General features: G+C 42.4%; 1 protein-coding gene across 1 annotated transcript in view; it reads right to left on the bottom strand.

Annotated features, from left to right (window-relative positions):
* The window catches only part of LOC144799804 (cocaine esterase-like), a 557,476-nt gene that overhangs the window by 53,851 nt on the left and 489,054 nt on the right, over window positions 1-14,571 (bottom strand). Inside the window, exon 9 of the mRNA XM_078671375.1 lies at window positions 13,599-13,739. Coding sequence (XP_078527501.1) covers window positions 13,599-13,739 — 141 coding nt within the window. The remainder of the gene's footprint in view (window positions 1-13,598; window positions 13,740-14,571) is intronic.

Raw genomic sequence — 14,571 nt, 5'->3', positions numbered from 1 at the left:
TCTCTTGAGCAAATGAGCTGATGAGCTCTGGTTGATGCGCCTGTGCCCATCAAGTGGTACAGAGACCTGAGAAGACTCTAGGCAGCATTTCCAGCACCCTCAAACAAGAATGTGTTGCTCTCTACTGAAAAAGGACAACTATCCTGAAACACGTGTCTAGAGATTCACAGCACTGGCTGCACCAACAAGGGTGAAAAACGAAAGCCTGACACCGAATTTAGTGTTATCATGCACTGCATTTATTATGATGCTTCGGGGCAAACTGAGTGCTGGGATGTGAGGCAATGTGCACCCACCCTCCTCCTGCTACAAACATATACACAGGAAGACCAGCTTTGGTCCTGTATGCTCCCAGTGGCTTCCGAGAGATATGGGAGGTCCTAATGGCGTATGGTAGCTCTACATTTTAGCAAGAAAAAAGGCGTCCATAGCTAATGAAATACTTTTTGAGTCTTGGGTTAATTATATTAAGTGCCTCTTTAAATCAAAAGATAAATGCTTCAGTTTTGGAGATGTGTTGTACAATGTCTGAACCCATTGTTTTGCCTTCCTATGAACAGATAATCAGGTATATTAAAAAAAGCTAGAGCCTCAGCTGCAATGGGGCCAGATAAAATCCAGATTTTAGTAATAAAAAATGACCCTGAAATGGGGAACAAGTTGTTAGCCCCTCTATTTGAGTACTGTTTTACCTTTGGCCATCTTCTAAGCTTCTGGAAAGGAAGTATTACTCTTCCTCTCCTAAAGAAAAGTAACAAGCAAGCCCCAGGGAACTATCGAAATATTGCATTACTAAGTGCTGTTGGAAACTTTTTTGCCATGAATATTTTAGATCATTTAGAAAGCTGGGCCCAGAATTAGTTCAGATATACTATTTGCACGTGGCTTACCTCACGCCCCAGCGCCTTCATCGCTCTGGGATCCAGCCTGATGCCTCCTGTCCCCGCTGTCACTGCTCCCAAGCAGATTTTTATCACATGGTATGGCTCTGTCCCGCTATTATGCTCTACTGGGAACTAGTGAGGGCTGAACTTACTGAGGTCCTAGGTTGGGAGGTCCCACTGAACCCGATGACCATACTGTTAGGTGTTACTGATGGTTTGGACAGGATCAGGGCCGAGAAGCTGTGTCTTACCACGGCACTGATGGTAGCCAAACAAGACATTGCAGCCCTTTGGCTGGACTCGTCGGCCCCTTCCATGACATGGTGGCGCCGGGGGTGGATTGGTGTGCAGCGCAGGAACGACCAATGTATGCAGCCCGCGGTTGTCCCAAAAAGCTTCAAAGGGTGTGGGGTAAATGGGTAGGGGTGGTGGAAGACTGAACTTTCCTGAGGCTTCCCAATGGACATGCTTGTGGACATTGTTACTTGCTATTCCTAGCTGGATTCCTGTGTGTGGGAGTATTATTTCCCTATTTTTGTCGCAGTTTTGTACGGACCACTGTGCGAAAAGCTGGCTTTGTTTTTTTCTTGCTGCAAATGTGTTAATTTCAAAATCAATAAAATTGATTATCAAAAAAAAGAAAGCTGGGCCCAGAATTCAAATATTATTCCCTTAGAACAATCTGGGTTTAGAACAAAACGGTCTGTCACCGATAATATTGCAGTACAATACTGCAGTCCTAAAAAGACAAATATGTAGAAAGAAAAAAGTAATTTGTATATGCAGCTTTTATCAACTTTTCTACAATCTGCTATGCTTTAGACAAACCTACCATATGGTTGAACTTGTTCTCATTGGGCAGCCCTAACAGTCTTTCACGACTATTAGTTTCTCTGTACTCATCTACAGGGTATAGAACTGTACAAGGGGGTACCAAAGGTCTTTTTATCCCTATTCTGACCCGAAATGGGTTACGACAGGGGTGTGTGGTAGCACCTTTGCTTTTTTCATTTACATCTCAAACTATTGTCGATAATTTGTGAGCTGAAAGAACTACCCTCCAACAACCTGGATTAAAGCATCTACATCCCTCCATGTACGCAGACAATATAATCCTGTTCGATCAGACCCCAGTAGGTCTGCAATAGTAATTTGAGGATATTATGTAATTATGCTTAAAAACACTAATATAAATAAGACCAACATTTTTTTGTTAGTGGGAAAAAAGAGGGACGAAATATAAGTGGCACTTGGGCAGTGAAAGGCCCGAAACAGTAAACGAATATCCCTTTCTGGATAGAACTTTTTGCATCAAATTAATGACAAACTCCATTTTGCTAATTTGAGTAATAAAGCCTTAGCCTAAGAAAATATGTTGCATTTTCTTGACAATTCAATGGGGTGAAGGTATCTAAATCATTTAATTCATATTTATAAAATGAATATACCTCCTATTTAATTTGTTTAATTAGAACACAAACCCATTTAAAACTGGTCTTTCACTTATGAGGGAAAAAAATAAAAATCATTGCACTTTTAGTACTATGTTCTCAGTACAAATCCTCAGACTGGAGCTTGGTTTGATTGAAGCCTTTGTCCAGGCACTTCCCAATATAATCAGTTTGGGGTAAAAATTGTTGCATGCTCCCAGTTCTTCTTTAAGGTCACTACTTTTGGAAGAGTCATCTCGATAATCGAGTAATTACATCACCTTTGGGAAAAATTTAAACGGAGCGTAAAGTACTTTGATATTTGAATGATTAGGCGTAGCAAACTGACACCTGGGCATCTTCAAACTATTTCTCAGAATCCAATCAGTACGTTTAAGTCATTCACTGAACAAGGGTCCCTGTGTATAACTGAAATTGTATAACTCTGTATGCTCTGAAATATGTTTTGGTTCTTTACAACCTTACCTTTCATGCAAAATCTCACATAACGTAAGATTGATTATGGCACTTTGTTCAGGACATGTTCCCCTAAAGACTGTAATGGCAATGTGGAGTAATAACCCTTTAAAGTTCCCTCTCTGTGACCTCTGTCAAATACATATGCAAGCTATGTTCCATGTGTTACACATGTGTCCTGCTTTAAGGGTAGTCTGTTGAAGGTACGTAAATCCAATTGTGAACAGATTTAATGTAGACACACATCAAATTTTGATATATTTGTTTAGAAATCCACCAAATGAACAAATCTGTTTTAAGGTGTATACGTTTAAAAAAAGTTTTTTACCAGTATTTTAAATATTTGGAATTTTCTGCCTCCCTGTCCTGGTCCGAGTCTATCTGCAGTCAAAATAGGCTAGTGTGAAGTTCTTTATGTGTGAGCTGAGACAGTATCTTGTAAATGCAAGTAGGGCATTGCGCAGCTCAACCCCACCATCTTGTCTTGGATGGCTCATCCTGACAACACCCAGGTCCTCTATTGTGTAGTCAGCTGCCAATTACACCTAAAAATGTAACCCAAGAAACAGGCTGCAGAGACCAAATTGTTAGGACAGGAAAGGGCCAACTTTCAAAAGTGGCAGTTTTATAATTGTGACTTAAAATCCAACCTAAAGATGGCTATAAATTACAATTACTCAGACACCAAATATGACATTCCTACCTGCTCGCAAACAAACATTATCACTTATTAAAGATACTGAGGTAACCCAATCTTACCCTAAGGGAGAGGTAGTTCCCACAGTAGTAAGCAATGAATTCGTTTTTCACTACCAGAACATGTAAAACTTAACTTTTTAAACACACTGCATCCTGCCCTATGGGCTGTTTAGGGCCTTCTCCAAGGGTGAGTAATATTAAATAAATAGAGAGTTCTAGGCTTGACAAAAGGTTTATTTTGCCAAAACGAATTGGCAGTTTATAATTGCACATACACTCTATAATTGTGGGCTTGAGGCACATTTGAAGGGCTACTTAAGTGGGTGACACAATACGTGCCCCAGGTCCACTAGCAGCATTTAATTTACAGACCCTGGGTACCTGTAATACCATTTCACTAGGGACGTATAAGTAAATTAAATGTGCCATTAGGGTGCAAACCAATGTTATCATATTTAAAGTAGCAAGCTAAAGCACTTTAGCTCTGGTTACCAGTGGTAACATGCAGAGAGCCTTTAAAGCCAACAAAATGGATTCAGAAAACAGGAGAGGTAAATCAAAACATTTGGGGGTGACTCTACAGAGAGGGCAAATTCCAATATGACCCCCTTTCAACCTAACGCCAGCATAAACTAATCAATAACTTAATTGACTTCCCTGCTCAGGCGATAGAACATAGAGAAGACGGTCTACTGCAGAGGCACTTGTCAGTTCTACACCACTCCGAACTCAGTTTTATCCCTTAGTCAACACTCTCCTGAGCCACTAGACTGACCTGTAGGAAACCCTTCTTCTCATCTGTGGACTCCATCTGTGAAGGACATAACCTAACCTTAACTTGCTCACAGACGCATTCCAGTACGGAAATAGTACCACTATAGCAAACAAAGTGATGTGGCCCATTCCATCCCTTGGATCAGCCTTCTGACCTCAATCCAAGGGAAACCTTCCCATAAGGACAGCAACAGCAGAGATCACAGCTGTCAGTGTCAAGAGCTAGGCCCCTAGTCCATCCAGTTTTTCTAACCTCTTAAGTTTCTCAGAGTGGAGGGTTATTAGAAATGGGGTCTCTAGTTGGCAGAGGTATGCACCCTGTCCAAGTAGGGCCCACCACTCTAGTCAGGGTAAGTCAGATACACAACCTAAATGAATCTGTGCTCACCCTCTGGTATCTTGGCACAGAACTGTCAGGCTTAATTTAAGAGGCAATGTGTAGAGTGTTTATGCACACTTCAATGAAAACACCACACAAGACTACACACCAGCTTAGAAACACAGTGAATATCTGATTAAAATAAGACCAAAACGACAAAAATCCAATAAGTAGAAGTTGAGATATGAATTTTTAAAGATTTGATGTGAAAACAGTGTTTAGAAGTCACTAGCAGTCAAAAGGTTACTTGAGGACGTGAGGGACCGGTGCTAATCCAAAGTTCAGGCCGACTGTGATTGTCGGCATGCCAGCTACAGGGCCCTGATAGGCCCCGCTAACAAAGTACCTTGAACGGAGATTTGTCGATGTCAGAGACTCAAGGCAAGTAGTCCAGGAAGTGTATTTGGAAACTGTGGATGGAGGCAAGAGTTGCCACCGATCCACGCCGTCCATGGAAGCTTTGATGTCGAACTCTTTTTCGATGCAGATGCACTTCCATGATCAATTGGCTTTGGCAGTCGAATCGCAGTTGTTGAGCAATCACTGCTATGTCGGGGATTAAAAGAGCTGCAAAACCCACTTTGGAGGCCCAGGACTGGAGGGGACCCCCTCAGGCAAGAGTAGGACTCATCGGTGGCCGAGTCCAGCAGCACCAGGAGAGTTGCAAGTAATGTTTTGGGTCCCTGAGACTTCAGAAGAAAAGAAGGTAAGTCTGCAAGCTCTTGAAGAATCTTAGGTTGTGGAGAGCAGCTCAAATCCCTAATACTCCCAGGCAAGAAGCAGCAGGCCAACACAGCAGTGCAAGTTACAAGGTGGCAGTTAAACCTGTAACACAGCACTCAGCAGGTACTAGGCCAACACAACATACCAAGTATCAAAGTGGCAATCCCTCATATAGCACAGCAGCTCTTCTTCCAGGCAGAATGTCCTTTGTTCCAGTAGAGTTCTCATTTGGTGGTGTCAGGTGTCAAGTACATATACTCATACGTGTCTTTGAAGTGGGGGAGACGTCTAAGTGGCCTTTGAAGATCACAAGGTCGCTCCCTTTCGTGCCCTGGCTCCAGGCACACTACAAGGGGGGTATGCAGCTCTTTGTGTGGGGGCAGGTACAGCCCTTTTTAGATGCAAGGGTCAGTTCCTTCCTCCCAATCAGCCTCAGGAAGGCCCATTAGCCTGGTGATGGCCCAACAGAATGCAAAGGTTACACTCCAGATCCCTTTGTGTGACTGTTTAGAGGGTATGCACAAAGCCCAGCTGTCGCACTAACCCTAGACATGTATTCAGAGACAGGCAGAGGGACAGGTTGGATAAGGTAAGAACATGACAACTTTCTAAAAAGTGGCCTTTTCAGACCTGCAATTTAAAAACCAACTTTACTGAAAGATGTGTTTTTAAATTGTGAGACCAGAAACACCAAACTCCAATTTTCTATCTGCTCTATCTGCTCTCAATGGCAAATTACACTTAAAAGATATTTGAAGGCAATCCCATTGCTAACCTATTGGAGAATTAAGCCTTGCAGTAGTGAAAAACACATTTAGTGTTTTTTCACTACCAGGACATGTAAAACTCAAATGCACATGTCCCACCTGGGAAATACATTGCACCCTGCCAATGGGGCTACCTAGGGCCTGCCTTAGGGGTGATGTATGTGTAATTAAAAGGAAGATTTGGACCTGGCAAGTAGGTTAACTTGCCAGATTGAATGGTGGTTAAACACTGCACCCACAGGCTCTCCAATGGAAGGTCTGAGCCATGTTTAAAGGATTACTGAGTGGATGGCACAATCAGTGCTGCAGGCTCACTAGTAGTATTTCATTTACAGGCTCTGGGCACATATAGTGCACTTTATTAGGCACTGATAAGCAAATTAAATATGCCTATTGTGGATAGGCCAATGTTACTATGTTTTAAGTACTGAGCACATGCACTTTAGCACTGCTGAGCAGTGGTTTAAGGCCCAGAATCCTTAAGCTAGCAGAAATGAAGTCATCAAACAGGAGGTCAGGAGGCAAAAAGCCAGGAAAATCACATCAGGGATGCTGAGTCCAACAGGAGTCTGTACTCTGAAGCTCAGCAGAGGGGATCCTTACCGGCTGCTGCCTTTCCATCTGGGCCCCTGTACTCTCCGCTAGGGATTGGTCCCGCAGAAACCATGAGGGGCCCCGGGTGTTCGCCCTCCTCCCATCTCTTCTAACACCGGTGGCAACTCATTTCCCAGAATGCAGTCATTAGGCATCTTGGGACCAACTATGACGCTCCTCTTTGTCACCTCCCCACCCTACACCAGGGCTACTTGAGCAATGGGGCAGAAAAGGTCACATGTGTCTCCCTTGTAGAGCTCCCACTAGAGGGGGACAGACCAAGCCCCCCTGTGTCCTAGCGTAAAACAATCAAAGCACTAGGGGTGGGTGGAACATTTTAATTCCGCCCGTGGAATTGGCAGAATGTTGGCCACTCCGCACTACTCTTCAACACAGAGTTCCGGCTAACTATGCCACTTGTTACATTGTGGATATTTTCTCCCATGAGGCTCAAGGAAATGTGAGCTGGTGAGTGGGATTTGGCATCCCTTACCCCGATCATCTAAAGAGGGCAGTTACAGGTGGTCGTAAGCAGTTGCGGTCAAAGGGCTGAGGCTCGAGTAGATTTTCTGTCACTTAAGTAGAATTTCTACTCGAGCGGCAGAAAAATCAACTTGAATGCCCTCATGCTCATACGCAACACATGGTGCCGTTCTCTACTGGTGCTAATTTGCAGTACGAACAGCAGGAGCTGTATATTTTTCGCCCATTGGCGGAGCTCCACGAAATCTCACAGAGGTTTTATGTAACTCAGCAGAATTCTGTGACGTGAAACTCCCTGAGTTCCATCCACCTCTACAAAGCAATGGGGTTGGAAATGGGGCACCCTGGACCACCGCCCACCAGAACCTACTCCCTCTTTCTCAGAAGGGACATGGAAACCATTTCCCTCACCTTATTTTGGGACTTGTCTGTGTTTCCTTGGACCTCCCCCTCACTCTGTTGGGGGAACCTGAATCACCCTTCTTCGGGTCTCCCAAGGTAATTTCGTAGATGCTCTGGTACTAATCCAGAGGTCTGCTTCCTTAGCAAGCTACCTGGGGTGAGTGAGCTTCCTGTCAACCAGGTGTTATCACCCACCACATAGCTTGGTACCAGGTCTTTAGGAATGTGAACTCTATTGGCCCTATTAGACACTGCAGTTTCACTGCTGCCATTGTGCCGGACCAAGTGCTTAGCTTGACTTAGAGATCCAGCTTTGTAAGACTCACTTCATGAGCGAACAAGTTTGATTTTCTGCCAAAGCTCTCTCACCCTTCATTTCCTCTTCCAGCTTCTCCTCCATGGCCATTTTCCTTTCCTCAATGGCCCTCTTGGCAGCAGCCTCCTCTTTGAGTGCCTCCTATTTTCATTTAGTTGCCTGTAACTTGAGCTCCCTTTCAGCTTTCCTGTCTGCCAGTTCATCTGGGGACAGAGTGTGTTTTGAGATTTTGCTGTGGGCCACAGATCTGGCAGGGTCTCCCCTATTCCCTGGGACCACAAACCGTGGATTTAGTTCCCTTCTTTCCTCTCCTACTCCTGCTCCTCCTCAAGGCCCACCTCCTCTGTAGCCTGTAGTTGGTGGTACTCCCACTAGCCCCTGAGATTATTCTTGATCTCCTGCTTCTTTGACCTCCTCCTTGGTGGAAGTCGCCTCTCACTGCAGATTCGTCTGAGCTTAGCCACAGTGTAGCTCTCCAGGTCATTGAGCTCAAACTCTGTGCATGCAGGTAAGGCCACAGTTGTACAAAGTCAGGTGGAATAGCAGTGAATTTGGAAAAATCAAAGGAGGCCAATCAAGAAGGACATAACAAGTTAGAATCTAGTATGAACTTATTTGTAGTCATTATTTTTGTTTTACATAAATCATTATATGGCACTGCACAAACACAAGTACTGAATCCCACCACTGAGAACCAATGTGAGAAATTGGGCCGTTGCTTGAGGAGGGACTGAGCCCTTCTCAAGTAACAGACACAATCCTTGTCAGGGTGAACCACAAAAAGTCGCTAAATTAACCTGTGCTTAACCCTCTGCTAGCTTTGCACAAAAGCAGCCAGGCTTTACTTAGAGGCACTGTATAAAGTATTTATGCAGCACACACCAGCAATAACATGAAAACACCAAACAAGAAAAGTCCCACACCAATTTAGTAGAATAAAATAAATCTTAATTAATTATTTGACACCAAGACAATACAAATCCAATCAGTAGGACCAGAGATATGCAATTTGTAAGTTGCATGGTAAGTATACCACTTAAACAGAAAGCACCAATTGTGGTTACCTGGACGCTTTGGACCGGACAAAGTGACAAATTCAGACCTATAGTGATGGCGTGCAGGCTGGATACAGGGATCAGAGTAGTTCCACTCGGAATGGCACCTTATGTCTGTTGTATATTTGTACCTTATTCAATATGGCTACTTGGTGTCAGTAGTCCTTTCTTAGTGTTTCTATCTTCCCAATCTCCCATAGTACATAAGAGCATTCTATCTTGTATGTAAAGGTTCCAGCCTGGGCAGTTGATGGTCTGGTCAGCTGTGAGGTTTGCTGCTCTGCTTTGTATCTTAATAAATCTATCTTAATAACTTGAAGACTTGTCCTGCTGCCTACCTAATCTACTTACAACAATGTCCTTGATGTGGAGCAGTGCATCACTCTGTGTCAATTCTGATGAGGTGTTGCGAGGGCTGCGATAAAAGGTCCTATGCTGCAATATATTGGTTCTGATGAGGCTGTTAATCTGGAGCAGCTAGGTGCTGGGATGTGAGCTCCTGCATCACGCTGCGTTGAGTTACATCGCTCTGCATTGGTTCTGAGGGAACCCACAATTGGGCCGTGAGGAGTACGCTCTGATGCCAGCCAGTAGTGTAGGCCCTGGTGGGGTACCTCTTGGGGATCTGGACTGACTTCATCAGAGGCTAGAAGCATGGCACAGGTAGGTCCAGTTGAGTCTGGACAACTGAGCAGATGCAGATCAGGTGTCTGGAGCTTATTATGTCCCTGTAGCTCAGAACAAGAGGCCAGTCAGCTAGCCCTTTGAGTCACTTTGGTGGTTCAAGAAGCAGATCTAGCCTTCTTTCCTCAGAGGCAGCAGAGCAACAGCAGGGCAGTCCTCATGAAAGCAGGGCAGTCCTTCTGGCAGCAGAACAGTCCTTTTTCAGAAAACAGGATGGGTGAAGGCAAAAAGTTTGGGTGTAACCCTGTAGAGCGGTCAAAGTCTAGCAAATGGCAATAATATAATGCATAATCAGCTACTTTGTTTGTTTTCTTCCCCACCTGAATATATTTGAAGTTCTCTTTCTTCCTTAGGGAGCAAAGCAGGGGATTTAGTGACAAAAAAATCAATAAAGGGGTAAAATACATTGGTTTTGATAGCTTGTTTTGGTTTTTAATATACTGCTTGGACTTTAATAACATTAATTTCAAGGTTTGCTTTCGCCATCACCAACCATGAACATTGGCATGAAACTTTGCCAGATGCTATTTTGGTGTCTAACATGGCAGACACTGATGATGAGTTTGATATGCCTGAAAGATGTGTAATGTGGTATATAATGCTAGGGTTTCACTAGGGATTTCTTTAGGAATCCTGTTTGAGATAGATGGACAAACGGGACAATAATATTTGCGAGCTAATTGTGTTACAACTTGATGTATAACAAAAGATGCGAGGCTAGAGGAACTCTAGTCCCATCCCTTAGTTGGCACTCACATTCACGATGTTTCTTTCATGAAAGAAAACTACTTCCATTCACTGTTCATTTAACTTCTTTGAGTTTATTTAATGTTCGTTTTGTGAATTATATTCCATTTTTTTCTTCAAGATCAGAAAAATCAAATTAAAGATCGGGCATGATTATTTTCCACATATCCAATGCATTTCGAGCATTGCTGGCATGCTCTTCATCAGGGAAATAGACACAGGCATGAAGTTAAAAGAACAAGCACCCGTCTTGCTGACCTGCCAAATTGAGTCTGGAATATAATTCACAAAACGAACATTAAATAAACTCAAAGAAGTTAAATGAACAGTGAATGGAAGTAGTTTTCTTTCATGAAAGAAACATCGTGAATGTGAGTGCCAACTAAGGGATGGGACTAGAGTTCCTCTAGCCTCGCATCTTTTGTTATAGTTTTGACGTCGTAGGACACTCGACGCCTCCTTGTTGAGCACCACCAAATTGCAAATAAAGATTAACCTCCCATCAACTAATAAGCAGTGCATCTATCCAAACAATCATTGACAACTTGATGTATATCATAACACATTTACGTAATACAGCAATTCTGCCCCCAAGGAACAATTAACACATAATTTTGAGAAACTTAACATGGGATTGGAATCCCATGATCAAAACCCATAAGTGCTCCACAAAGAGGAGGTCCTTTATGGGAATGTCTACAAATCAACTTTTGTAGGTAAAATATCCTCATAAATTGTACTCCAAATACCCCTCTAAAACCTTTGAAGGTGCGTTTGGCTGAAACATAAGGGGACACAGCAGAGGAAATAATGACTTATTCAGCTCTTGATCCACTTAATAAGGATCTCTATATTGTGGCCATCATTTAACCTAGAAATTAGTCAGGTTGTAAGCTCTGAAATCAACATAAAACCCACTCTATCATTTGGGATTTTGCTTTCTGACCCTACTTTCAAATGCAGGTGAGTGATTTACTGCTGGTGGATTTGCTAATAGCAGGGATTTCCGAGACAAGCTTATGTAATTGCAGGAATGGTAATGACTGTAAGTGCATGTATGGTGATCCTGGGTCTATCATACCTACAGAAGCACCAGTCTCTATGACAGCCTATTATGGTATAAGTGTGATGTTTATAGACAAAAATATAAACCCCATGAAATGTAATGTTCATTTTCTGTGTGTTCTCTGTCCTACATTTTTGAGAATGACCTTCACAAAAAAGGAAATGAGGAGGAATACCCTGCCCGCCATCCTTCTGATCATGTTATCTTATTGGTCCAGCTATATCCTGTGGCATGCCCCGCTTCTTATTTATCTTTTTTCTTTCTTTTTCAATCTTTGGTTATCTTTTCTTTGGAGCTGTCTACCCCCATCAATTTTTTGCTCTTTCTTCTCAGCCATTGGTAAACATACCTTATCACATGTATCCATGTCTGTACAGGTGTCAGATGTATGATGCACAGTACAAGTCTAGATTATTACAGTGAAGTTAATATGCTAGTTGTAGAGCAGATGCTTAGTGCATCATTGTCAAATCAAGGAAGGACCAGTGGGAATTCGTGTAGATTTGAATTAGGCCGCATACACAAATTACAGTATGAACACAATTTTCAGTGAGCAGCATGCCTATTTAAATTGAACACTTCTTTAGCCTTCTGGCCAATTAGCAGTGCTTCTGTGTACCTCAACCAGCAAATCACAACATCACTCCCATGCCCCTCCTCAGGTCTGTAAATCAGAGGGCTGGTGTAAATATAATAAGTACTTATGTCCTAGCTGCTGTCATCTAATTAGGATACTGATGTTAGGGCATGTTACCAATCATATTAGAATGCTTTTCAAATCTACAGCAGGGTATGCTATAAGGAGATAGGATGCCAGTCAATCAGCTGGGTCTAGCCCTGAGTTAGTGTGCATTAATGAGGAGGTGGTCAACTGGAAAAGGTGACCTGATTGTTCTAGTCAAGGGATCCAGATAGGTATGTCAGTTTCAGAGGGGGAGGAGGTAGAGTTAACTGGTGCAGTGCTTGACATCAACAGAAGGGGGCACCTCTTTTGAAAGTCAAAGGGAACAAGATTGACGTGGGATGTTTTGTAATTGTAATTGTATTTATACAGCACTCACTACCCCTGACTTGTAAAGGAAGTTATGCTCTGAATCGGATTGGATTATGTCCAGGGGGGACATATAGGTCCTTGGCCTTGGTGTCAGGGTCTGCTCTTGCCTTTGAGTTTATGTTTTAATTCTACCTGAAGTTTATAGTTTCCCAAGTTAAGATTCTGTGTTTAGATTGAAGTCATATTTTGCCTATAGTGCTTTCATGAAAAGTTTGCAAAACTCAGGTTTTTACAATACAAATAAATAAATATGTTGCAAATAAATGGAAAGAAAATAAGAGTACAGGATATAACCGTCGATATTAAGGTATTCTTATACTAAATACACATGCTGTGTAAATAGCGCAGACTTTTATTTTTACTGCGGTACTCTTTCAATGGAATTGAGTAAGAGAAGTTTAACACAAGTGATGACTAACAAAAAAGCAAAACTACTGAGCCTTGCATTTCCTTTGGATTGTGTTCAGAGGAATATTAGATTTATTGTAGGCCATTTCATAAGGGTCAGGAAGAGGTGTTCCTACCTTTTTGTGACAAATGTTTTGCATATATTTAAAGCTGCATTTTCACTGTGTTGAAGCAGCTGCATCCCCGAATTGTTCGTGATGCAATTTCCTTAACTGCACATAATGTTTCTGAGAGTAAAAACACTGATGTTTTAACTTTGATTTTCTTATTTGTGTTTTTTTTAGTAAAGATTGTTTAAGGGCATTTTTCTGTTCCCTCAGTTCTTTTTGGAATAGGGAGGCTGAAAAATCGTCAGATATGGGTAGGGTTGAAGAGGCTTTACGGTCTTCAATAAGCTTTAACTCCTCTTTACTCACTGTCCTTCTTTTTTACATTTTGCTATTTTGGTTCTTTTAACCACTTCGTTTGTTGCCTCTTTTTTTTCAGAATGCTCGCCTTTATTTTTTAGCTTAGCACCAAAACCATAATTTAGAATTTTTGCTTCCAGCCGTTCCCATTACAAAGCAAGGGCAATGTATCACTGGATCCAGCAGATTTCTTTCTTTTGGTAAAGTAAGATTACAGTATAGGAAAAATTGTATAATATTTTTTCTTACAGTAGTAATGTCCCAGCCACACTCATCGTTGTTGACCCCGATCATGTAGGGGATGGGGTGGAACTCCAGTTTTGCCAGAAGCTCTTCTGGGTCCTTCGGAAGAAATACGCCATCCACAACAGCAGGCACGTACAGATAGGTCTAGAAGTTAAACAAAAGGCCTCATTTATTATTAGAATCATGAAGTACATTTCCATTAGGTTCTTGAGAAAAATTTAGATTTTATATCTGTATACACTATAGATAGTTATATGAAAGAATTAATGTTTTTTTTCTCATTGGCTATGCTACCACCACTGAGCAAGGTACAATTTTTCTAGAGGTTTATGTGGCTGCTCGAGCAAGTCCCTGACATGGCTAATTGGCTCATTTACTGTTGGGTGGAACAGGGTATCAAACATAAATTGGAAGATCCCGCAGATCCCACCTCTGTTGACTCCACTTTTAGAAACACCTTCCTGGCAGACCAGCCACTACACAACCAAGGCTTCATTGTGTCAGAAGGCAGGCTCTATTTAGTACAGAGCTTCTGACACTGTTTTTTTCCTGCTAGGGTCTACCACGCAGTGTGCTGCGGACTCGTCAGGACAAAATGATCACCGTCCCTCACAAATTTCCTAGGAGCAGCACAGCAGGGATATTGATTTGTAAAACAACTTGTGTTATTGATAATTTCTTCTAAAAAAACAAGCAAAAAAGTGTTGGCTGGTCCGTCAAGCGTCGCTGGTCTGATAGGGCAGCAAATGTTGAGCATATTCACCGAAAGCGCTCCTACTATGCTGGCAGAAGCATTTTCTGGGAAATATCCTTACCCATAGGGTGGGATTCTCTATCTATAGCAGGCAGGTAGCAACTTGCTTGCCACAAAGCTAGCTGATGTGGGACCTCCACTGCCCGAGCAGCCAAGCATCCCACCGTCAGGTCAATAAATAGACCCCAAACAAATTAAACTAAACATCTAGTGAATTTAGTA

Source organism: Lissotriton helveticus, chromosome 12 (assembly GCF_964261635.1).
Source record: "Lissotriton helveticus chromosome 12, aLisHel1.1, whole genome shotgun sequence".
Lineage (NCBI taxonomy): Eukaryota > Metazoa > Chordata > Amphibia > Caudata > Salamandridae > Lissotriton > Lissotriton helveticus.
The sequence above is the reverse complement of the archived record's forward strand: the minus strand, read 5'-3'. Positions and strand labels throughout refer to the sequence as shown.